This window comes from Apostichopus japonicus, chromosome 10, assembly GCF_037975245.1.
Source record: "Apostichopus japonicus isolate 1M-3 chromosome 10, ASM3797524v1, whole genome shotgun sequence".
Lineage (NCBI taxonomy): Eukaryota > Metazoa > Echinodermata > Holothuroidea > Aspidochirotida > Stichopodidae > Apostichopus > Apostichopus japonicus.
This window is the reverse complement of record NC_092570.1, coordinates 9,464,969-9,491,965: the sequence shown is the minus strand read 5'-3', so window position 1 is coordinate 9,491,965 and position 26,997 is coordinate 9,464,969. Positions and strand designations below refer to the sequence as shown.

Below are 26,997 nucleotides of genomic sequence, written 5' to 3'. Positions count from 1 at the left end.
CCAGTCAGCACATATCTGAACACAACTAATGCACTCTTAGTGTATAGTCCCGCACATTTAGTACTAGCCTAATCAGTTCAACACTAGCTCCGTAAACTCTACGGTACGTGGGGAACTACAGGTCGCAAAGGACACTTAACGCCGTGTACTTCGAGCTTCAACGATACCGCGATTTCTCCTGCTCCCCATGCGTTTTGCTACCATATCAGAGATATAATCTATTGTGACTAAAGACAAAATTAAATGAATCGTGTTAAATATGTAGGCTAACTCTAGTTCAGCACTTCCGTTTCACCATGAGTAGATTTGATCCAAGTTTTATAATAATCGTCTTGATACCTTTAATGATAGGTTGGCAAATTTGGCACGACAACTCGCTACATATCAGTATGATCATAATTTAATTGAATACGTACGTCACCAAGGAAGCTCGTCATGCCTTAAGGCCATAACAGGTCATATATAGGATCTATAGTGGTGAGTCCCCCCCCCCCCCCCCAACGTAATTTCATTAAGGTTTCCATGCGTGTCTCGGCCTCTTAGCTAAATCATTTAATGTGTTCATGTCATCAAAGTGTCACCCGACAATCTCCTCTCCAAAGGGAAAGGCTGAATATTAAACTTCCATTTTCAAGCAACATTTCTTAATGTAGCGTAATATCCAGTCCACGCATTTTGCGGGAAGTCGACGTAATTCGAGCCGTGGAGGTGAGCCCAAACAAAATTGACAAAGGTTACAAAATTGCTTTTACTTTATTTGCCTGTTACCAGCTGAATTATTGTTTTTGTTGGTGTGTATGTCATATAGAGACTTGATCAAGCTGTTGTCGTACATGGAGTCGTATATATATATATATATATATATATATATATATATATATATATATATATATATATATATATATATTAACGCACACAAGTCGGTTTTGCAGATGCATATATTGAGGAATTGATTGATCCCTGTGGGAGGTTTTTTCAGCGAATTACAAGTTACTGGTTCAGGTTGCATAAAGAGCATTAATTTTCAAATATATAACCAAAGAACGTGTTCAAAACAAGTCAAGTTGAACGACGACGAACGCAGGTGGCTTCCTCTCAGACCTTTCACACTTCATTACCGCACTCCACAAGTGTTGAAAATGACATGCGCATGCACGTCGATCTGTTCTTCGAATTTGTTGAAATGGTACAAGAAGTTAATGGTTTGAGACCTAAGTCTAAGAGGTTTACCAAATATGAATAATTTTTGTGAAGAATGCCCTCGGCTTAAGTACATGCTCTGTATTGTGTATGTCATAAACGGTAAGGGATGATTTTGTTTTGGTTAAAAGGTGACAGTACTTTTGAGTCGACAACTCTATTCAGACGTTGTACTACGGTGGAGGAAGAAAAGAACAGATGTCAAAATAAAGTTTGACAACCAACTGAAAATGTCGAATATGTAAAGTGCCACTTGAGGGTTTTCGATAAAGAGCATCGTCTCACCAAACCTCGCCACACCCCCGTTAATAACAGATTCTTGATGTTTTATCAAATCTGTTTCATCTAGCGCATTTCAGTATGAACGTAAACAAAAATACCAAAGGGTTCAATCTATATCTTATGTTCATATACATATATCATATGTATATATTATATGTATATTTTATTTATATATATATTATTTGTATATATATAACACCTTTTGTGATTGTCGTTATGTGGTACGTATTCTCGAGTTAGTTAGCCGGGTTGGGTGTAAAGAATGCGTTCTTTACTTCCCTTTTACACTACCCATATCTCCCTTTCGCTTTTTGTTCTCACTTTGGCCATATCTAGGAATGATTCGATTTGCGTAATGGCATGTTGGCAATGCAGTGGACCTTTTAGGTTAACACCTTATAGCTAGCTCCAAATATATTGGGTATAATTTCTTAATGACGCTGTAGAAACATAGCTCGAATGATTTCATAAATAAATTGCTTGTTTACCTCTGAACTGCTTACATGTGGATCGTCTGACATCATACAGGTCTTTCAGAAGAAAAGCAAAGACGGAAAAGAAGACCAGGACATGTTATTATTTCACTCAATTAACAACGTAAAATTGTTAGTTAAAACAGCTGCGTTCTAGCAATATTAACAAATCTAACGATTAGATAGGCAATTGATAAAATCAGTTGGGGGAAGTTTGTGCTTTACCCCCCCCCCCCACCGCCTCCCCTCCATGTTGGATATCAGCAAGTCCCAATATATGGGCCTACGTCTCTTGGAATTTCCTAGGGGTATATAGTGACGTTAGGCTACCAGCCTATACCCGCAAGACTAACGAAGGAAAGATTAACCACGTGCTCTAACAAACTCACTCCATGTCTAAAGGTTATTCGGTATCGTCATGTACAACAACAACAACAACAACAACAACATACATGTGGAGAAAATAAAGGAAAACAAAGCAGATAACTTCAATTAGAAGCAAAATCAAAGACAAACTGTTGTTTAACAAATACAATCAATAAGTTGGCGACAACAAACACGGTCGACGCTTTCTACTGACCGTCTATAGGCTAATAAAAAGATGCAATTGGTCGCTCTCTACCTACAAGACTTACAAGAACCTTTCGTTGGTAAACCATGAAACAATATTGTAAGATTTGAACTTTTCTTAGGGTCAAGTTGTATTTTCTTTGTCAATTGTGCCAGTTGTCAACTTGTTTTGTAGAAATCAGAAATGATGATACCGAGTTTTACATCAACACTTCATTGTATCAGAATTGATCACGTTTAGCCTAAGTTGCCACTTCAAGCGCCGGAGCAGTATCGACTCAGTTTAGAAAATCTTGTATAACTCGTTTTCGAGAGGGTTTGTTTTTATTCGGCTTAGGTGTATATGCTCCTCGCCATGCCGTAAAACGAACGAGATTAACTTAGCTATCCGTATTATTTGCACTATTTGAAGAAACGTTTGCAAAAGGGAAATGAAAATCGTGTTTCGCATTGGAAAGTCACAGTGGCCGAGCATATTTTAATATTTGTCGTGGATTTTGCGTCTGTCCGCTTTATACGTACATCATGCTGCATATGAAATTTCCAATGGAGAAATTTCTGTTCGTTTATTTTTAGAAGAGTCCTAACCAAAGAGTATATATGCATTTATTCTATAATTCATTTGGTACTTAGCATGAAAGCTACACTTTAGTGAAAAGTTCACAGCTAAAATGCCTCGACGTAAATGTCAGAAATGTATGATTTGTATTGGATAACCTTAGGGCAAATTAATTTGTTAGCGCGACGTTCTCCAACATGGAAGGCCGATTGCGTAAACGGCACAGGGTTGACGAAGATGTTCAATGCTCTACACTTGGCATTTAGATTAATTTCTTTCGTGACAAGATGGGTGAAGATGGCAACAGGCCTGATAGGGAGGGTGGGGGGGGGGGGGTTGGACAGGGGTTACATTCGCAGGAACTGGGTCAATTATGTGCCCTCGGGAAATATGAGATAAACAAAATCTAAAAAATGGGGCCCTAAGACAATTGAAGCCATCAAGCAAGACCCCCCCCCCCCAAAGAAAATGGTTTTTGGACTCTCATTGACCACAATTGTCAAAACAATGTTCATGTTTAACGTACACTTTACTTTTCCACTTTCAGGGGTGCGATGCAAGCATATATACATCCCCAACATAGGGGTAGAGAAGTAACCACTAGCAGTTCACTTTCAGGCAAGTACCGAAAAAGGAAAAGACCCCCAAGCAAGAAATGGATGTTCCGAATGTCCCTACTGATAGCGGTCTTTGTCATCTCCACGATCGGATTTCACAGTACAAGACACGAAGAGGATTACCATAACGGTAAGGGTGACTTAAATGATGACAAGATCATTTTTGTACTTGATTGGCGGCGGTGCAGGACGACAGTGGTTGGAAACTTGTCAACCACTAGACTACTTTTCCTCTCACTTCCTCATTCCGCTCGACCCCTTCCACTCCCAAAGTGAAACCGTTTACGATATCTCAATAAGATGTGATACAGATATTTATTTAGATATAGATATATAAATATATAAACCATTCAATGGTATTATCCCATCAGTGCAGTAAAATTAGTCCATCCCATTGATTAACCATTTTCATTGGTTTCCCTTTTCACTTCCGATCTCTTTCAGTTGATACTGGTATTAATACAAAACCCCAAGCATTATTAGTTGGTCTATCTGATAGAGATAACTCTCATGAACAACGGAGGAAATATCTGATTCCATTCGGGAGATATCACCAGGTTGAATTTGTCTCCTTCAATCACAATTAGGATAAAGACTTGATCAAGTTTAAATATATGACATCATTGAGCCATATGTGCCTCTTTTATCTTTGTCTGTTTTTAATGTTTTTCTTTATTTATTACATTGTATAATTACTGATATGGAGATCAATTTGGCAAATGCTGAAACTAAAATATTGAGCCTCTTATCGTGGCCTAATGATGACGTCGGTTCCAGTGTTAACACAATTAACATTCTACCTTGAATTATACATGCAAAGAGAAAGTAGGTTTCATATCCTAGTGGCACTCCAGACATCACAGATTTACTTTGCAAAAAAAAATGACCCAGCTCCCAGACATAACTATGATACTACAGTAGGATATCTCCCAAACAGAGCAAGATCTTTTCTTTAATATCTGTCTGGGGAATCGCTTTCACAACGATCTGGGGCAGGTTTGTTAATACCACTGGGAATTTAGAAAGCAAACTGGAAAAGTGGTTTAAGGGAGGTCTGTTTGCATACTGGCTAGTTTGGCTTTACACTCAAAGGTTAAATGTAAGAAAAAAGCATAAAATATGAAATTGTCCAAATCTTGGAGAACTGAACTTATAGTTTTGAAATTGACTGGTCTTGCATGGTATGCACTGTGCAGATGTATCCTGTCGATAGACATTGTTGTAGTTTAGTTGACCGACAGAATTGTTTTAGCCATCTTATTTAGTTTCTCCAACTATAAATGTAGTGCCTCCTTTTGTTCCCCCCTTTCCCCATCACAGAACCAGAAGAAAACAATTAAATTACCTGCAGCACACAACAATACTATAAAGTACTACAATACATAGCATGCAATATTCTCGTGACTAGAAAAAATTCCCCAGGCTGAAACACCAAATTGGCCTAATAAATCTTTTGTAATCTGTACAAGCAAGAAAAGTTACTGAATAAATTGGATTTTTTTTTTTTTTTTTGGTAACGCCATGCCATTAGCATCTAGCGGCAGTCAGAAGCAATCTTAACAAAATATCCTTTCTGCTCCAAACCTTGCCTTTGTTGTCATCGACAAATTATTTTTAGCACGCCATGTGTCTCTTAGTTAGTTTTCATCCCTCGACACGGAATCCTGTAATTTGTCAATTGAATTAAAGCATATATGGAATTGTGTAACGAGGAGCGAGTACTAGGACCGTCTCCTTGACGACCGTAATGGATTTGTTTTACAAACTCTCTGGCAGAGGTGTCTGTGTTAAGTTACTGGTGTTGTCATGTTCAACACAGTATGACCACAGCAATCAATGAGGGCACTCGGCTGTAAAACAACCGTCCTTTCTCTGGCCATTGTTGCCTCTGATAACAAGTTTTCCTTCTCAGGAGCAAAAGACAATCAGGAATGAAAAATTACTTTCTTTTCATATCGAGGAACCCCGTTTGTCAGAATTCCCCCCTCTCTTTCTCATAATCAGACAACTATAAGCCCATTTATCCTACAACAGTGCCAAGCTATTGTTCAGAAATCCATTCCATTGTTAAATAAATTCATTGGCTACATTAAATGGAGAGGTTTTTTTCTTTCGCGATCCATCCAGTCAATAAAAGCACCATTTGCCTTTCCTTCAGTAGCTATTGTTCTGATTGTAAGGACTTTCATCTATTATGCAAAGGTCATTTAGTCAGCAGCTCTGGTAACCAGTGATGTGCTCTGAAAAGTTTTTTTGCTGTTGATTAAGTTCCAGGGTTAGTGCTCACTTTTTAATGTTTAGCTGCAGAAGCAATGTAATGGAGGACAGTTACACCATTATGATTTACATTCATGAGCATGGATGACTTTAAGTTGAGAGTTTCAAACCACGAGAGCCAATTTCTAATTTATTATTCATTCTTTGGCTCACACTCATTTTCCCGATACATTCTAAAGTATTTAAAGTGTTGATCAAGATGTAGTTCAGTAGGTTGATAATTTTGTCAAGCGTCAGTTTCAATAATGATAGAAAAGTGAAAATTTGGGTAAAATGTCCAATGCGAACTTTTCATTTGATTTTAATGCTAATTATACGTGCATGTACAATTATCCATACGAGTACTAGCTTGAAGTAGCCGTGATTCATTTCTTGGTTAATTGTTAATAATTTGAGTTTGTCTTAGTTTCAACAATTTGGAATGAATTTTAAGGTACAGTATTTAAATGCTACATTGTTGAAACCACCAGAGTTGGTGACATGTATACACATGTCGTCTAGTGTGTGTGCGGAATATATGATCAAGCAGTTTGAACAAATCATGTGAAAATAGTTTAAGTGGAATCTTGATACAAATGCTTATAAAGACAAGTGACGACAGTAAATTGGTGAGTTGTTCTACACTGCAACCAAAGCTTAGTAAGCTAAATCTTGCTAGAATCTTTCAGTGAAAGTACATATCCTGCCGGTAGTATCACCTCAAACTTGTTGATGAAATATTTCTGTAAGGTAAAATATTTCAATTATATATTTAACAAGAATATTTTAGTGTGTGTTCTTTGCAATGCATAGTTCTTGTATGTGTCATGAGATCCCCAAACACCAAGGCTGTCGTACTTTAGGCCGAATCTAAGAACGTTAATACCCGTCACCCGACATGTTTTCATAAATACCAGGAAATATTTCAGCTGCACAGTCCAGTTCTCCTAGAGGACATGTATACATATTTGTTCCACTGTGATATGCTATTTTCGATCAGTTCACTTTTCTTAACACAGCCAAACTTGAATTCTCGCAGCCAGCTTCAAAACTCACTAAAAATGTTATGATTGAAAATTTCCCCAAGGTGTTTATCCTCAGCAAGAAAAGAAAAGAAAAAAAAAATCGGTGAGATGAAAAACTGTTCCGATTGAGAAAAAGAAAAAGAGTAACAAGTTTTTATGCTGTCTAAAGCCCATTGGGATTACATAGAAGATACAGCAATACATGGGAAGCATGGCCCGCGGTCTCGCTGTGTTACCGATACGGTTAATTAAGGTTCATGAGTTTATAGACCCCGTAACGCTCTTCCTGATTGGCTGAATCGAGAAACACAAGAATTTTATTTTGCATTTTCAGCAAAATTGAACATGCCTGTACTGATCAAGTCTCATGAAGAATTTTAAATAATGCAAAATGAAATGGAAAAGAGATTAGAAGTGGAATTAGGTTGAACGTAGGGGTTAATTAAAAGTGGTAGAAATTCATATAACCTTAAAAGGGTAACTAGTACTCTTCCTAGTACCTGTACCATTTTCTATAAAAAAAGAGACCTCCATTGTCATCAGAAAATGTAAGATAAATGTCGATCACTAAATGAAAAGTAATGGTGTCATATATAGCAACTGTCCACGTGCTAACTTATATCTGAACAATGATTAAAGGAATTGATTACTTGATTAATTAAATTTAACTGGTATAAAGTTCTTATAGAGTATGTGTACTTTACTACACTGTACTTTCACAAACTGTTTGCCTGCATCATCTGAAATTCTATGTAAAGGTGCGAAATAACATAGCACCTTCCAAGGTGAATAAAACAGCTCATCGATCGATTTTCGTCTCCACAGAAAACTTCCACTCGAGGTCATTGCTGTCGTCGTCCGAAAATTCATCCGGTGGTTGTGGCGCCTACAGTGAAAACTTACCCTTTTGGGAGCAGTGCCACTTTGAATGTAGCCACGTCCCTGTTCTATGGGTTATTTTCTATGCAGTATGCATCCTCATTATGTTCGTGGGTAAGTTCTATACCAGCCTCCTCATAACGGTCTTCTCTTTTCTAAGGATGATGAATTATCCACCAGATAGTACAGTCATATATATCTATATATATATATACTGTATATCTATATATATATATACTGTATATATATATATATATACTGTATATATATATATATATATATATATATATATATCTATATATAATGTTTATATATATATATACTGTATATATATATATACGTGTATATAGATATATATATGTGTATATATAGATATATAATAGATATATATAATGACTGGACTATCTGATGGATAATTTATCATCCTTAGAAAAGAGAAAATACAAATAAATATATATGAACAAATATATACTTATATATATGTATGTAAATTAGACTAGGCCTTTGGTTAAGTTGGCCACTGATGTGACATCAAAAGTACTGTATATGGTGATATTTATTTGGATATAAATGATGGGCATGTTGTGGAACACATCGTCAAGTTTTCAAAGTGAATCAGGGCAGCTGCTATTAATTGGAAAAATACAATACATTCTGTACTTCTTTGTATTGTGATCCATGGGCAGAATTACTATACAAACAAATCATCAGCAATCTTGGCACACTAAAGGAAAAATAAGGATGAATACATCCTAACAGCATCCTTAAGTATACCCAATTTTTCAATAAAACAGTGTTCCTTTATAACTACCCAGTTCATTAATGTAATAAAGTTTAGTTGGTAGATGTGTAGCTGTTGAAACCCCTTTACTGAACATTCCAAAGATGTTGTTCACAACCTTTAAATAGATTACAGTTAACAGTAGCTTTAACACATTAATAATGCATAACCCTTATGACTCAGGTGCAAATGATTCTCTGGAACAAAAGCAATTGATGTGTAATAGTTTCTTTTCTTTTTATTTCTTAGATAAAATGCCTTAAAATATTCCCACATTAGTTACATTTAGTGTAAAAAATGCTTAACAGTGGCTAGCTGTTAAAAGTTCTCCCAAATTAGACGTACCCCTCACAAGTCGATCTTAGACTTGTCCCTAGGGATCATTTACATTTAATCAGGGATTAACTATGTACTTTGCACAGCGGTGGACACCTATCACACATGGATACTCCTTTACCTTTCCTTTATTTTTGTGAAATTTCTTGTATTCCTTTTGCAATACCCAACTGATACAGATATAAATATCAGACAGAAAGTTTCCTCATAAGAAGAACGAGTAAAACGTAGAAAATATTACCCCTGGGTGACATTTAACTTATGGATGCAGATTACCCCACCTAGATTTACTCATGCTGACATTAGATGCCTCCTTTGAGTAATGTAGACTCACTCGTGGGTTTCGTGCTGACTATTGAGTAGTCGAAAGTTAACGATTATCCATTTATGCACCGGTTAGGAGAATCAATCTGATAAAAGCAGGAAACCCAGAATATTTGTCTAAAGAAACATTTACTGACATTTACATATGTACAGTATATTCATCTGAAACTCATTATGATGCTTGATGCAGAGAGGAACAGTTTAGGGTAAGCTCCGATTATCAGCATTCAAGGCTCGATTCCATGATCAACAGTTTAGTATGATACAAGAGACATGCCTAGAATATACCCATATAAAAATATAAATATTTATATATGTACATGTACATGAAGAGAGAACACTGAGCTAGTTTATTACTGTGTATTGAAACACAGTCTTACATTGTGAGTTCTTTGCATTCACATCTTCAATGGATGAAAAGACCATCTGAAGAAAAATGTTCAGCTTTTCAAAGCAAACATCAGCAGCAAGTCTCTACATACTCACACTAGGCTTACTTTGCATTCATGAATAATAAGAGCAGAACTTGTCATTGACAGGTAAGGCTGAAACTACAGGTTTTGTATCAGGAAGTAGAGGTCGCCAAGGGGCGTTGCTCTGCTGTTGGTTTATATACCAGAGTCTAAACATTAAAAATGACAATCTCAGGGAGCATTCTTCTTTTTTTTTTGCGTTCTGTAATGCAGGATTGGCCCTTATATGTGACGAGTTCTTTGTACCATCTCTAGAGGTCATCTCTGAGAAGCTTGAGTTGTCGGAGGATGTTGCCGGGGCAACATTCATGGCGGCCGGGTCCTCTGCCCCCGAACTGTTCACGTCCATTCTCGGGGTCACCTTCGGCAGCGATGTCGGAGTCGGTACCATCGTGGGCTCGGCAGTATTTAATATTCTGATCATCATCGCACTAACGGCAGCCCTTGCAGGACAGGTTGGTCATACATACAGGCCACTACTGGCGTTACAGATGTTCTCCAGCATGTCAATGGAGGGCACTGTCATAAAGGTCCTAATGTGCATGATCTGTTTACAGATCTCTGAGTAAAAGGCTGCAAGTTCTCACAACCATTTGAACATGCCTAGATAGAGGCAATGGTGATGGATTCAGACTCGTACAAGGTTTACACTTGTTCCATTTTGAAATACAGACATGTTTTAGAAGACACAAGTTGATGAAGAGTGATCAACTCACACTTACAGTAGGCATGCTACTGCTTGTAACTTCATGCCAACAGTACCAAAACTCATGGTAACAGCTTGTCGAGTTTTGCAGCTAGTTATGACAGCTCCCTCTGTTAATTTTGATTAGCTTTCGAGAGGCCAATTTGCTGATTAGCAGTTGCATCTTTCCCATTTTTTAATCATCTACATTCTATAGCCCAGTTTTCTTGGTCTTTAATGTAGCTAGCTAATTGTTGGTTTTTTTTGGGTGGATATCTTGAGTAAGTGTAGAGGTACAAAAACAAGTGTGCTACAGTCAGTAAGGCTTCTCATAAGGCAAAATTATGCATTCAGGTGAAGAGATATTTAAGGACTATTTAAAATGAAGTAGTTGTATAAATTTAGCAAGTTTATGTAACTTTAGCTAGACACAAGGTGGTTTTATGGTAGTGGTGGTAAGGTTTGGGCAAGAAACATTGATTAGAATAGTTTACAATCCCTCAATTTCTTTAAACACCGTAAAATGAAATCGAATGACATAAAAGCACAACGTTGTAGAGGTCGGGTGAGAGAGAGAGAGAGAGTCGAGACAGTCAAAGAGAACACAACACAACCGATGTCAGAGCTGAATTGCTTGTATTTTCCTTGTACCACACCCACTGTACCACCTCAGCAATCCATCTAGCCATTACCACAAGGCACGAGAACAATAGATGATTACATAATAGATCATTACATAACTAGCATACTTCCACATACCTCTACAACGTCCTGTTAGTAGGTACCAGCATTGACTGCCAATGTTTTCTACCATTGCAAATAAAAACCAGAACAATGTAAGAACATAAGAAAGGCATGAAATTTGATAACAACAAAATCATATTGACTGTCTGAAATAATAAGAACAAAAATGATCGATTAATGGTCGCCCGACTTGAAAACATTTCTTCGACAATTGATACGCAGGCAGTTCAGGTAGAGTTCATTGTAAAGTGTTCAAAGAAAATGTCATTCGCTTCACTGGCAAATGTTTGGTCCATTTAAACAGCAGCTGGAAAAGCCTAGTTATTATTGTGTGCAAAGAAGTAAGGTACTGATAACAGAAAACAGCACTAGTAGCTTCTAATCAAAATATTAGTGGATCTAGCAATAGGTACAGCACTAATTGTTTTGATTTGATTGATTAATTGCATATTTGAGATGAAGTTATTGATCACAACTTGGTTTGTTCTATCTTCTTTAATTTGTTTATTATCCAATTGTCTCCTCAGTTTGGTTGGTGCATATCACGTGGCTGCTCGATCTAGGACTGTTAAGAATTTGGATCGAATCATTTTGTTGTATAGACATGTATTTTTTTTCGATGAGAAAATTACTCCACTCATCATGTTTGTTCGTCTCTTTATCTTTCGGGCGACCGCAGGTTCTAGAGTTGGATCCACGACCCCTGTGCCGAGACAGCCTCTTCTATGCCCTGTCTATCATCTGCTTCATCGTATTCTCGTGGGACGGAGTGCTCAACTGGTGGGAGACAGGGGGTCTACTGATCCTCTACGCTCTGTACATTCTCCTCATGAAGTTCAACTCTGCCATAATGGAAAGGCTGTGAGTCTTACTCGATGATACCATAAGCACACTGGACCCAATAAGCAAATGACTTACAGGCTCATTAAATATGATAACGATGTTACTTTGCAAGGCATGATTTCTGATACAAAACAGTGCAGGTCATTCTGTGGGATGTAGATGAATTATAAAGTGTTAGGTATGGTGTGATTGTTCCTGCTGGTGGAAAACCCTCCCCAAAACCTTCCTTGAAAAGAATTAAAACATTTGTTGTCATAAAAAACACACACTAAAAGTTTCTTCAGGTTAGATAAACCCCTCCCCCATCCCCTAGCTCTTCCACGTGCAAATTCATGGAAGGAATATTAGTGAAAGTCATACATCACCATGAATTTTCTGAGAAATGCCTTTTTTGAAAACTTTAATGTCTGTTCTAAGGATGTTGTCAAATTATGCAAGTTGTTTTGACCTTGCAAGTTACAAAAGCCCTAAATTATTTCAGCATATATTAAAATTAATTAATGTAGCTGTCAGCGTTTTATTATGATATTCAACTGCAAGGAAAACAGCACAATATTAAAATTATCGAGGAGAAGTATACATATTAATTTTTGTATATGATTCTACTTAATGCTAAAGATTTTGGTGACAGGAAGGGAAAAAAGGCCAGATGAAAGAACAAACACAGAGGAGCAGTTTGGATTATTTTCCCATATTTCCCATATTTCCTTGAAATCACTATGAGAGCGATATTTATTACAATTATGTGGAAAGAACAAACTCACATATTGCTCCTCCATTTAGGTCAGGCAAGAAGTATCGTTTGTTTCCTTCTGGCTTAACAACCTTGCAGTAAAGAGAAAAGTTATTAGCCTGGGTTATTAGAAAGCTCTTTTCAGGAAACTGCCATGCATTTGGAAAATGGAAAACATTTCCATCATCTCTGCTATAAGATTTCTGCTAATGAACAGTGTACGTGTGCAACCCAGTGATTCTGTCTGAATATTAATGTTACCTGTTTTTTTATTAGTTTTTTTTCCCTCTGTACGGAAACTGCAGACAGCTCCCTAATTAACTGTACGTGCATGGTACCACTCAAGTGATTCTTTCCGGAATTGATGTTACAGTTTTGTCAATATTTCTATTTTTTTTATTTATTTATTTATTTTTTTTATTTTTTTTCCAAAAAAAATATATAAAATAACAAAATATATATATATTTTTTTAAATCACATACTGCAGTTGTCTTAATGTTGTAGTGATATTTGAACTAACCCAAGGCTTTAATACATGTTCTCCATGTTCGTGTCGCAGATGTATCAAAGGAAAAGTTTCACCGATGGAAGATGAAGAGGACAAGATAGAAGAGGCAGAACATGATGCAGCTGAGCAAAATGCGAAAGATTCAGAAAAGTACGAACCCCCGCCACGAACGCTGCCTCCAATCGGACAGGTGAGTTTCCTGGATGCTGGTATCGTGTTCTGCTTGCCCTGTACAAAAGCGTCAACAAAGCATTGAATGAAGGATTGAGCTTATGACATATAGAAAGAAATTCTGGGATAGGTAAACCAGCTAGGATGGAGCTGTAACAAGGGACTCAATTGGTTAATTTTACTTTTTGTTTCCATTCTCGGTGACTAGGCCATGTTTGACATTCGTCTTTGCACTTGGTTATATGCCGTATCTCCATTGGCTTGCTTCTACATTTGATTTGTGACACTTTGAAAGCTGTGTTGTTATGTTTTCTGATAAACAGACAGAGAGATAAATATTCCTAGCAGAGTGGTTGACTAATGCACAAGGTTGTGTAGGTAACTGTGGGAATGTAAGAGTTTGTGTGACATATGAAACCTAACACAACCTTCCCTTGATCATGCGAGGATCAAAATATCGGGCCTCCATTTTGATATACATTTGTGATTCAAATAAGCTGTCATAAGCTGTCAAGGCTAGTTAAATTCAGGACTAGTGGCAAAGATTATTAGGATGACAGCAGGCACAAAATTGACTCAGTTTTAATACGTTATGGAATGTTTCTTTGTTTATTAGAAATTTATGAAACAGTGGATTATCGTTAAAACTAACGCCTGGATTGGGAAGTCCATGTCATCACTGAATTTGACTTAAAGGAGCATTCAGGCATCTAGCATATTTTAATGATGGGTATCTTGAACACAGGAATAGCTATAAAAAACAAAATTATATTGCCACTCATATATCTTTCTTCTCTGTTGGACTACCACATTTCAAAACTTAAATTCATCCCGTCTAAAGTCATCCTCTCAGAGAGAAACACTCCACTCCTTCATTTTCCATTTTATAATGCACCTCCTAAATAGTTTGATGTGACCAATTTGTTAAGTTTGAGTAAAAAACCTCAATATTCCCAGCACGATGCCTTGTTGACGATCTTGTTCAAGATATCTTTATCAAGAGGGAAAAGTGCTCATATCAAGTGGATCTTAAAATTTGAATTTTTCTTAGTTTTGGCCTTAGTTGACTTCTGTAGCCGGCGTATAAATATTCCCACTCAGTTGCTGTCGCTATACATGTCAAGTGACAGATGAAAGAAGCCAAGTACTTGCCGTGAAATATATATATCTTGGATGTCCTGTATAAATGTATCCGAGTAGACACAACAGCTTTCAGCTTTACACAGCAGGCAGACCTTTAGAGGATTGCTTTTAGGTCTTTGATGGTATGTATTGCTACGTGCTTGCAAATGGGGCTGATGAAGTATGGAAATAATTCCATGTCAAGTGTGAAACAAAAGCTGTCAATGAATGCCTCGTACACTGCCGACTTAACATGTCGTTTATTTATATTTTTCTCTCGCCCGATAACGCAGGTCAATCGTAAAGATTCCGTGCTTTCCAAACAGTCTCTCGGTGCTCCTAATAGCAAGCACATATTCCATCACGTCAAGCACGGAGAATTTTCATCTCATTTCGTAAGTACCATCACCAATTTTGTCATTAATTATTGATCGTAGCTCTCCATAATTAACATTTAGCATTGGCCAATTTGTCATAATTATCCTAGTTTGACTCTGACACATTCTATGGCTTGTGTCTAGTTTTAATATTGATGATTGTCTCTTAATGGTTGCAATTTGTTCCTGGGATTGGTTTCTCAGAATTTTCTTCATTAAGGAGTCCCTGATGTTTTTTTAAAAAATGTTTATACCCACATCAATCTATATATAATTTCTTTTTGAGAAGGAAAGAAAAAACACAATTTTATCAGTATAGTATATTGTGGACACTTTATATAATATACTTTCAAGGAATATTTCATTAAGTATTGCATGACAAAATGCACGCTATGCAAAGTGGTCAAGTTTCTTCGTAAGGCCAGAGATGTAACACTAAAGTTATATAATTTTAGTGTTACATCATTGCCTGTGCCTCTGCTGAAACAAGTGGTGACTGACTACCATTTAATATGTATTTGTAAGTAAAAGTAGTCAAAAAGAGGCAGCTTTTTTTCATAATAAGTATTTATGAACACAGAAGAGTTAGTCATATTTTGCATTAATGATATTGAAGGTAGTCATTGGCAGTGATGTTAATTAGTAATTATATTTCTTTTGTTTTTCTTCTCCCCTTCATCTTGAATTCTTTAACACTTCCTCCTCTTCAATTGCACTTTTTAAATGTTACCATTTGTTTTATTTCTGTATATATGTCTGTCTGTCTGTCTGTCTATGCTCTCACATGTCTCCTTAATATGGGTACTTGCGTGCTTCTGCAGACTTCGTCTCAGATTGACCTTAAAAAATTTGCCGATACCGATAGACCAGTTAGTGCCAAAAGCAACCGCAGCGTTACTTCTAGACAAAGCGTCCTCCCAGATAAGTCCCGTCCGTCGAGTTCAGATTCGAAACAGGCTATGATCGTCAAACATAGCAGTGACAGCGGGCAGCCTCCCTCCAACGGAGACATTTATGCAATAACTCCCATACAGAACAGGGAAAACGAGGCTCAGAGCCCCGTCCAGACTAAAGAAGAAATGGAATTGAAAGAAATTGAAAGCGTGGGTGGGGATAGTACATACGGCAGCCAGGCAATGCTGCTGGGGCCCCCGAATAATAATGTCGATGCTGATTCTGGTATACATAGCACGCAAGGACTCACCCCTACTATCCCTTCTGACCCTTCCTTTCCCTCTTACATCGACGGTGACGACGATCAGGCCAAGAGGAACTCCATCTTGGTCCATCTGAAGCAGGGCGAGCATCATCCGCATCTTAACGGACACCACGACTCGACAGAGAGTAAAGGTTCAGCCCTCACCACCAGTGGCATCAAGCCTGAAACCGAAGACGAACTGATTGAAGAGGTAATGAAATGAAATATGGAAAAAATAATCCAAAGTTTGCTGATTATTTTGGAAATGCAATAATACTGTTGACAAACACCAAGTGATCGATCTTTAAACATTAAACATGTTATTATGGCCTCTTGTTTTCTTTTCCTGTTTACAAAAACAATAGTATCTACAAGTGTAAATAAAGCTTTTAGATAAGTCTTGAGTGAGATATGATATTTTCATCTAGCAGTTTTGCCAGCTGATAATACCTTCCTTGCATCATAGCATTCGTACAAAGCGATGAACTAGATTACACTGGCTCTGAGCATGAGCAAATCCACTGGGAAAGTGGTATGGAGGGAAGTTCACGTAAGTTGTTTATGTGTGGAACTTGTTGATTCACTTTCCACCTGCGTACTGTAATTTGACATCATATTGGTAGGTATTTATAACAGTGATGCATATCAAACAGCTGATGGTTTTGTGACTTTCATTCTAGTCAAACAGACTCTCAAGTTCCTATTTGGTAAATGATTTCAGCTTTATTTGATGCAACACATAGAGCACATGGTTTCATCAGTAGATGTAAATGTGGGGTAAAAATAATACTAGGAATGTGTGGAGGGATAAGAGGATAATCCAAATAACTTCAGCCCAGAGGCTACATCATGAAGAAAAAACACACTTTATAGGCTGAAGGTTTGTGGTGGTTTATGGCTCATTCAGCCTTGCATATACATCATGGAGATAAAACACACTTTATAGGCTGAAGGTTTGTGGTGGTTTGTCGCTAAATCAGCCTGGCATATACAGCATGAAGATAAAACACACTTTATAGGCTGAAGGTTTGTGGTGGTTTATGGCTCATTCAGCCTTGCATATACATCATGAAGATAAAACACACTTGATAGGCTAAAGGTTTGTGGTGGTTTGTCGCTAATTCAGCCTGGCGTCTACATCATGAAGATAAAACACACTTTATAGGCTGAAGGTTTGTGGTGGTTAGTGGCTAATTCAGCCTTGCATATACATCATGAAGATAAAACACACTTCATGGGCTGAAGGTTTGTGTTGGTTAGTGGCTAATTCAGCCTGGCATATACAGCATGAAGATAAAACACACTTCATGGGCTGAAGGTTTGTGTTGGTTAGTGGCTAATTCAGCCTGGCATATACAGCATGAAGATAAAACACACTTGATAGGCTGAAGGTTTGTGGTGGTTAGTGGCTAATTCAGCCTTGCATATACATCATGAAGATAAAACACACTTGATAGGCTGAAGGTTTGTGTTGGTTAGTGGCTAATTCAGCCTGGCATATACAGCATGAAGATAAAACACACTTGATAGGCTGAAGGTTTGTGGTGGTTTATGGCTAATTCAGCCTGGCATATACAGCATGAAGATAAAACACACTTCATGGGCTGAAGGTTTGTGTTGGTTAGTGGCTAATTCAGCCTGGCATATACAGCATGAAGATAAAACACACTTGATAGGCTGAAGGTTTGTGGTGGTTAGTGGCTAATTCAGCCTTGCATATACATCATGAAGATAAAACACACTTGATAGGCTGAAGGTTTGTGTTGGTTAGTGGCTAATTCAGCCTGGCATATACAGCATGAAGATAAAACACACTTCATGGGCTGAAGGTTTGTGTTGGTTAGTGGCTAATTCAGCTTGGCATATACAGCATGAAGATAAAACACACTTGATAGGCTGAAGGTTTGTGGTGGTTTATGGCTAATTCAGCCTGGCATATACAGCATGAAGATAAAACACACTTTATAGGCTGAAGGTTTGTGTTGGTTAGTGGCTAATTCAGCCTGGCATATACAGCATGAAGATAAAACACACTTGATAGGCTGAAGGTTTGTGGTGGTTTATGGCTAATTCAGCCTGGCATATACAGCATGAAGATAAAACACACTTGATAGGCTGAAGGTTTGTGTTGGTTAGTGGCTAATTCAGCCTGGCATATACATCATGAAGATAAAACACACTTGATAGGCTGAAGGTTTGTGTTGGTTAGTGGCTAATTCAGCCTGGCATATACAGCATGAAGATAAAACACACTTGATAGGCTGAAGGTTTGTGTTGGTTAGTGGCTAATTCAGCCTGGCATATACAGCATGAAGATAAAACACACTTGATAGGCTGAAGGTTTGTGGTGGTTTATGGCTAATTCAGCCTGGCATATACAGCATGAAGATAAAACACACTTGATAGGCTGAAGGTTTGTGTTGGTTAGTGGCTAATTCAGCCTGGCATATACATCATGAAGATAAAACACACTTGATAGGCTGAAGGTTTGTGTTGGTTAGTGGCTAATTCAGCCTGGCATATACAGCATGAAGATAAAACACACTTTATAGGCTGAAGGTTTGTGTTGGTTAGTGGCTAATTCAGCCTGGCATATACATCATGAAGATAAAACACACTTGATAGGCTGAAGGTTTGTGTTGGTTAGTGGCTAATTCAGCCTGGCATATACAGCATGAAGATAAAACACACTTGATAGGCTGAAGGTTTGTGGTGGTTAGTGGCTAATTCAGCCTGGCATATACATCATGAAGATAAAACACACTTGATAGGCTAAAGGTTTGTGGTGGTTAGTGGCTAATTCAGCCTTGCATATACATCATGAAGATAAAACACACTTGATAGGCTGAAGGTTTGTGGTGGTTTGTGGCTAATTCAGCCTTGCATATACATCATGAAGATAAAACACACTTGATAGGCTGAAGGTTTGTGTTGGTTAGTGGCTAATTCAGCTTGGCATATACAGCATGAAGATAAATCACACTTGATAGGCTGAAGGTTTGTGGTGGTTTGTCGCTAATTCAGCCTGGCATATACATCATGAAGATAAAACACACTTGATAGGCTGAAGGTTTGTGGTGGTTTGTCGCTAATTCAGCCTGGCATATACTTATATATATATAATTCACCTGTTTTCATTTGCATTTCTGAATAGGAAGAAGAAGAGCTGACATTAAGACCAATCCCTTGCTTCTGTGCGATCAACATGTACTATCCAAGCAGCGATGTCTTATCACTCACCTGTGGCTTCCTTCGGTACCCTCTCAAGTGGTTGCTCTTTTGCATCAGTTTCCCTTTCATGTGTCTTTTCACCTGGACCGTCCCTAACTGTTCCACGCCACGATACCAGTAAGTCATTATCTTTATTTCTGTTTTCCTCTTTGTTTCAATGTTTTGTTTTTTTCAAGGTTTGTTTCAATCTATCATCATTTTGGAAAAATCACAACTAGGCACTTGGGCCTCTTGTTTTTTTCTTTTCTTTTCTTTTTTACTATCTTTTCTAAGTTTTGTAATTCTTTTCAATTTTTTTCTGAAAATCAAACTCATTATTTGTAGCCAATCTTTCTTCAAGCCATTCCTACATGGGGTTATAAATGTGTTTTTGTGTTTTCTAATGTTTTTGTTTGTATGTTTTGATTCTAGGCAACAGTTTGTTTTTCCATTGCCTGGATAAAGCCATTACTCTTTAAGTATATTATTAGCCAAAAAGCCGATTCTGTTGTAAATCTTCTTTTAGAAATGAGAAATAATTCCTTTCTATCCTGACTTGAAGGGTAAAGCTTTTCATTGCGTAGTGGTCATTTTTGCCAGCCATTTCCATTTGTTTGTTTCTCAACGGATGAAAATAACCTTTTCCAAAAATAATCTTTGAAAAGTGGAACACCCATTCCATAGTTCATTCCTTGCAGTGTTGTTGCAAGCTTTGTTTATCCATTTCACGACATGATCTGTATGTATTTTCCATTCAAAAAAGTTTAGGTGAAGGGATTATAAACTGACCTTTTCACAAATCTTCTGTCATTTAGGGTAATCCCTTTATTGCTAGAATGGACTTATAAATAAACTTGTAAATAATGGTCTTGTCTGTTTTGGTCTGCTGGATACATGTTTAGCATATTTTTTTTTTAGTATTCTCTTTTTTTTTATAACTCATCTCCCTACATGTAATGTTTAGGAGGAAGATGAGATATTGTACTTCACAACACATCAGAAATGTGAGGAAGTGGTGTGGGAATGAGTGTGAGTTAGTGAGTGGGTGAATGAGTGGTGTGGGAGTGAGTGAGTGAGTGGGTGAATTAGTGGTGTTAGAGTGAGTGAATGAATGAATGAGTGGTGTGGGAGTGAGTGTGAGTGAGTGAGTGGGTGAATGAGTGGTGTGGGAATGAGTGTGAGTTAGTGCGAGGGTGAATGAGTGGTGTGGGAGTGAGTGAGTGAGTGGGTGAATGAGTGGTGTGAGAGTGAGTGAGTGAGTGAATGATTGAGTGGTGTGGGAGTGAGTGTGAGTGAGTGAGTGGGTGAATGAGTGGTGTGAGTGTGAGTTAAGGAGAGGGTGAATGAGTGGTGTGGGAGTGAGTGTGAGTGAGTGGGAGGGTGAATGAGTGGTGTGGGAGTGAGTGTGAGTGAGTGGGAGGGTGAATGAGTGGTGTGAGTGAGTGGGTGAATGAGTGGTGTGAGTGAGTGAGTGGACTGTATAACATATGATTGTAATGTAACTTCTGACTAATTCTGTCTTTTTGGATGAAAAGGGAAAGAACCAAAAAGAAAATTCATAGACCTAGCTACATTGGAAGAGAACACTTTTATATCAAGTAACCTGAGTGAATCTGATGACCCTTGTCTAGGTGGAAATACGATCATGATAATAGATATAAAAAAATAATCCAATAATATATATATTTATGCTCATTCGTAAGAATGGAATTTACCTCTCTCTTTCTGTAAACATATTGAAACCTGATTGATTTCTTTCCGCCTGCAGGAGGTATTACATTGCATCGTTCACTATGTCTATAGTCTGGATTGCAGCTCTCTCTTTCGTGATGGTTACCATGGTCACAAAGATGGGCTGTATGTTACAGGTTGACCACTACACCATGGGCCTAGTTGTCGTTGCTATCGGCACCAGTGTACCCGTAAGTTTATTACACGATGCACTTAACGATGGCTTATAACGTCACTCGTGTCTTTTATACCCCAAAAATGACCCAGAAAAAGCATGGTTGCCCTCAGTTACCATGCCAACTCACTCGGTGGCATCCAGTCTAAAGTTGTCGTTTGCAATGAGATCAGACACAATTTTGTTTTTGTCGTTTGAATCGCGAGGTCGGAGAGCTGTACCGCTATCTCCGGTACTGTTACCATGGTAGCCAGTATGCGATATACGAATACATTGGAAAGTAAAGGTTGCCAGCTGTCACAGAATTTGGCAGTAGCCAATTACCTTTGTTACAGATTTAAGGTCTATTTCACAAAATTGCATCTTACCAGGCTTTTTTTTTGGGGGGGGGGGGGCATCATAATACACGTTTGTAGGTTTGATTCAAGCTTGGGTCAAAAACAAATTAAGGGATATAAAAATCAAGTCCAATGCCTGGAAGTTCAATTATTCTGGCCATCTAGGGGTGGTTTTACAAAAATGCATTCTACACTTCCAGATGTGAAGATAGTGTCCTAAATATTGCTCACAGAGTGTTAACAAACCCCCTTTGAAAGGCATATCATCACAGAGGCACATTGTCACTCGGGCATATAGTTGTATTACTCATGGCAACTTAACATGGCATTGTAACCCTCAGTCACTTTAAAAAAGTCTTTCCCTTGCCATTTTTGGGTTCATTACTTTGTTAGCCAGTGTTATTCAAAAGAACATAACCAGACAGTAGTATGTATTGTGACAGTATGGTTGTGTTTAACATTGATGCTTTTCATGCATAGTGTGTTATAGCCACCAGTCACATTAGAATACGATTTTGTTGTTTCCTGTTTGTTGGATTCCTTCCATAGCATGGCCAGACTGCCCAGTGGCAACCCAAAATAGATCTGAAACAGACTCTATGACAATTTCAAGTGATATGCTGGTAGCAGACAACATCAACCTTATCTTGAAGAGAAAAATCATTTGATGCTGTTGATTGAAAACCACATCATAATATCTTGTCCCTACGGTTACTTAAAGATAAATGCTAGATTGGATGAAACCTGAAAAAAACACTTTCTTATTCCAAGAAGTGGATCATATAGTAGATGATCTGTTAGATATCATATTCAAAAACTTTACATGATTATGCTCTTCCCATTAATATATCTTTGCAATGTGATATATTTAGAAAGTCAATGTTCTCTGTATTGAGAGTTCATCAAAATTGCAACTTTTAAGTCAATATATGATATTCCTCTGTGATAAATTACTTTCATATAGGAAGCAAAAGACATTTTCTGGTCGATCGTCATGAACAGATATCATATTCAAAAACTTTACATGATTATGCTCTTCCCATTAATATATCTTTGCAATGTGATATATTTAGAAAGTCAATGTTCTCTGTATTGAGAGTTCATCAAAATTGCAACTTTTAAGTCAAAATATGATATTCCTCTGTGATAAATTACTTTCATATAGGAAGCAAAAGACATTTTCTGGTCGATCGTCATGACGACATTCAGGACACTTACTGTTGCCAGACGAATTCATAAAATATTGCCAAAATTTGAAAAATTCTTATCCAATCCATCTTAAGAATTGTTAACTTAGAGCGAATCGTGCTAGGGGAGCCACTTACCATCTGTATACGTGCTGTTATAGTTCGCTGATTGCGTGTGGTCGACAAATTTGAGAAAATTTTTATTCTGCCATCTCTCTTTTCTCGGAAATAAGTACTTTCTGAGAGAGCAATGACATTACACTCTGGATGCATGTTTTGATACGTTATTCTGGAAAAAATAATGCCACAGAAAGGCTGTGGCATTCATGCCAGGTATTAACTGGAGATAAAAACCCTGAACAGTTTTTAAGTTGCTGTTTTTTTTATTATCTGTTTATAGGATGCCCTGAGTTCTATCCTCGTAGCCAGAGATGGGTTTGGTGATATGGCAGTATCAAATGCTATAGGCTCCAATGTGTTTGACATCAATCTGGGGATCGGCCTTCCTTACTTCATTCGCATCGTAATATCAAAATTCCAACCAGCAAATCTACTGTCACAGGAAGAGATGGTGAGTTCTGCACTAAAGGCTTGATATTATGAACCAGCCTTTTTTTCTTTTTTTTAATTTTTGCTAAAATAGCTTGTAAACATGGTAAGTTAACATATCTAGTAGGTAGGTCCACAGTCAGTGAAAAAACCTTGCTGATCAATTTAATCAACAATGACGAAAGCTTGGGATTATAATCTTAATTGGCAAGGAATCACGATAAGCTTACTGGCATTCTGATTTAGTTAATTTATACATAACATTTTTGAAGTATGCTTTGTTATGGATAAATGATGGATATGTTGCTAACGTTTCATGCCATAGTTAATCTGAGCAAAAGTGGATCTCGGTATTTTGCAAAGGGGCCAGGTAGTCATGGTTGACAATGCTGTTTTACAGGAGTTGAATATAGAGTCAGTACAAAATCAAGGACCAGGTAGTCATGGTTGACTCTGGTGTTTCACTAAAGGTGAATAATATGAACTAGATTCAGCACAAAATCGAAGGGTTACTTTAGCAAAGGAGCCAACTTGGTATGTTAAATACAAGAGAATTTGATATCTCACGGTGTCAAACTGGTGTCTTCATTTGTAGCTACATTTTGCCATTGCACCAATGGAAATTCGGATCCATCTGGTTTGTGTTGTAGAGTAAAGTCCTTGCCCGTATTAGAAAGAGAACATGGAGAGGTGAATGAAAAAAAATTAAAATCAAATCAAGGTTTCATGTTATGTGAAATGACAAGAGTCATTATATGCCTAGAAGGGTAGTGGAACTGATTTTTGTGTTTTGTGTCACTGTTGGTCAACAACAGGTATGAAGAAGACTAGCCAAATAAAACCACCACTAGTGGAGCCACCGACTATCACAGTTGGCATAAATGGTTAATTTGATCTGTCTGTGTAAGTCTTTAGTGATGTGGAACTATGTCTAAGCATTGTTAGTGGTTTTTGAACTTTAATCTATTAGATGGAAGCCCTTTCTGATTCTCTTCAAGGTTTTGAAATATGCCCAATAATGAAGAAGAGATAACTTTATGCAGAATACTTTTAAAACAGTCTCTCATTTTTCTATCTTTCTGTAACCATAAATTACCCTTTTCTTGTTGAAGTAAGTAATGAAGTCATATAACTTCAAAGTGCTTTGATCATTTTTCTATATATGTCGGTCTAACTACCCTCAATTAGTCTCATTCTGAAGGTACGTTTTTCCCTGCCTGTTACAGCCGAGGCTTCCACACTTTTGAAATGTTGAGACCAGAATCTGGGCATGCTCGGCTGCCTAGTTAATGAGAAATGAACTGCGTATCTTAACGTTAATCTAAATCTAATTTAACTTATCTTTAGTCATAAAAAGGCTCAGAAATGCTGGTGTAGACTCGTTGAGAAATACCTGCTATGGTTTTTACAAAATCCTCTTGTCATTCAGACGATTATAAACAACTACCCTAGATGAAGGAATCATACAGTAGGCCATGCTCAAAGATGCTGGTACACATATATATATGAAAGTGGATAATTCCAGATACCTTCTGTAGAAGAGACATCAAGCATCCCCTGGCTTTGTGTTGTAACATTAATACCATAACACTTAATGTCATAATCTTCTATAATTAAGTGATTATGATACTGCTAAAAACCTTAAAATTGGATAAATTTGTGAGATATGACTGGAATTGAAGCACAATATTTAAGTTTAATTTTTTTCCCTCCAATAAACCATTGTGGTATTGGTATTCAAGGTCCTCCATCGAACACTGCAACTGATCAAGCAATTAGCATACCTAATTATACATATGAATGAAGGATAATTAAGGGAAGTTATTTTGATGGCTTGTCGTAGCCAGAAGACCTTTTTTGGGTTTGAATTGGGTTTACAAATATTCTGCTGATCACATTGTCAGCTTTTATATTTGTTCAGCAATCCAAAAGCAATCACAAAGGTGCTCGTCAGTTTCTGATCTTGTCCATAGCGGAGGAGAATTTTTGGAAACTGCTCGAGGTTGATTTTTGTAAACCACTGATAGATGACTATAGTACAGTCCTTGATAGGCATGTTTAAAATGTTTAAAAAACTACTTTCAGTTATTGATCCACACTGTTGAATTTGCAGGGATATCATCTGATATAGAGGAAAGAAAAGAAAAATAGTTTTCTGTAGTTGAGATATTACATGATTATATTTCATTTCTGATTCTCTCAAGATTTTGAAATATGCCCATTGATGCCGAAGTGATACTTTATGCAAAAGATATTAAAACAGTCTCTCATTACTATCTTTCTGTAATCTTAAGTTACCATTATCATTTTCATTTGATCATTTTCTGTATGTCACAATCACACAACAGTCAACACAATCACACAAAAATCAACAATCCTGCAGCCACACCCCTCGTTTGTCAAAAAAAAAGAAAAATTGGTCTAACAAGAAAGTTCATGCCACCTAAGATAATCAGTCGGGAAAAATTTGAAATGCGCCTACCACCGCCCCCCCACACCCCCACACCCCCAAACTTTGAAGTCCTGTGCACACATCAATGAACAGGTATATAAATGCAGCACTTAAATCTGCTGCAAACTGTCTGCTCCATTCATGGCGTCCACACTTGCCATTAAAAGAACAATAGAATCTATCATTTTCTTCTCTTTTGTTTGTTTGCCAGGACTTGCGAGCCAGCGGAAATCTACCCGTCACCCCACACGCGAAATTTGGTTTCATTCTGCTCCTCATCCTGGCTCTGACTTTGGCGATGTTCGCCTGCGTTCGCTTCCGCCTCAACTGGATCATCGGCGTCAGTTTCGTGTCCATGTACGTCGTGTTCCTGGTGTATTGCTTCGTCCAAGAATTCGTATGCGATTACAACTGCTGATTTACTACGACAGATTACATTTTGCCGGATTTTAATGGGACTGCTGAGAGAAACTGACTTGTCAATCAATGCAAAACATTTTGGAGGAGATATTTTAAATGAAAAGTGAATCGTTTGGAAAAAGAGGCTTTCAAGGTTTTGAGACGACTTTCTAGTGGACAAAAGTGTGCAAATAATTTGGAATCTACCTGTACTTTTAATGGAACTCTCTTCTAATGAGAAACTTGTATATATACATAAATATATACCTACAGAATGGAAACTTGATGAAAAGATTGACATAATAATCATTAATAACAATACACATTGTACATTGCCTTTGTACATTTTTTCCATGTTTGCCTTTCTTTTGTTTCCATGTTCTTTCCGTCTACCATGGTCTTTCCATAGCGCATTTTTTTGGTTTTACAATCTCCTTTGTTTTTTTCTTGTTTCTGCTTTCTTTTCTTTTCAAAAAGAACAAGGAAAATTGCAGTTTCTTGTTATTCTTTTCTTATTTTTCCCTCAGGAGATCAACTTTTGTTTCTATTTATGCATGCAATATTTCGTGTAAAATCCACATTCCATGCTTTAAGAAATTGTATTTGATGGGCACGCTGTGCCCTCAGAAACCCTCAGAAATAATATATTTATGAAGAGAGAAAAAATGAAATAAATAAAATGAAAATTTGAATTAATTTCAGTGCAAAAACAATGATTGCAATCAACAAGCTTTGTCCAAAGTTGAACCAAAGAAGAGACAGAAACAAAGTTAAAAATAGAATCGATTGAGTTTTTGGG

At 37.4% G+C, this 26,997-nt stretch overlaps 1 protein-coding gene across 1 annotated transcript in view; it reads left to right on the top strand.

The window, feature by feature from the left end:
- Positions 1-26,526, top strand: part of LOC139974939 (sodium/potassium/calcium exchanger 4-like) — a 40,339-nt gene extending 13,813 nt beyond the window's left edge. Inside the window, exons 2-12 of the mRNA XM_071982493.1 lie at positions 3,632-3,831; positions 7,808-7,975; positions 9,989-10,230; positions 11,884-12,065; positions 13,341-13,479; positions 14,876-14,977; positions 15,781-16,368; positions 19,312-19,505; positions 21,136-21,289; positions 23,199-23,369; positions 26,011-26,526. Of these exons, the coding sequence (XP_071838594.1) occupies positions 3,639-3,831; positions 7,808-7,975; positions 9,989-10,230; positions 11,884-12,065; positions 13,341-13,479; positions 14,876-14,977; positions 15,781-16,368; positions 19,312-19,505; positions 21,136-21,289; positions 23,199-23,369; positions 26,011-26,217 (2,340 nt within the window). The 5' untranslated portion in view covers positions 3,632-3,638 and the 3' untranslated portion in view covers positions 26,218-26,526. The remainder of the gene's footprint in view (positions 1-3,631; positions 3,832-7,807; positions 7,976-9,988; positions 10,231-11,883; positions 12,066-13,340; positions 13,480-14,875; positions 14,978-15,780; positions 16,369-19,311; positions 19,506-21,135; positions 21,290-23,198; positions 23,370-26,010) is intronic.
- Positions 26,527-26,997: the final 471 nt, after the last annotated feature.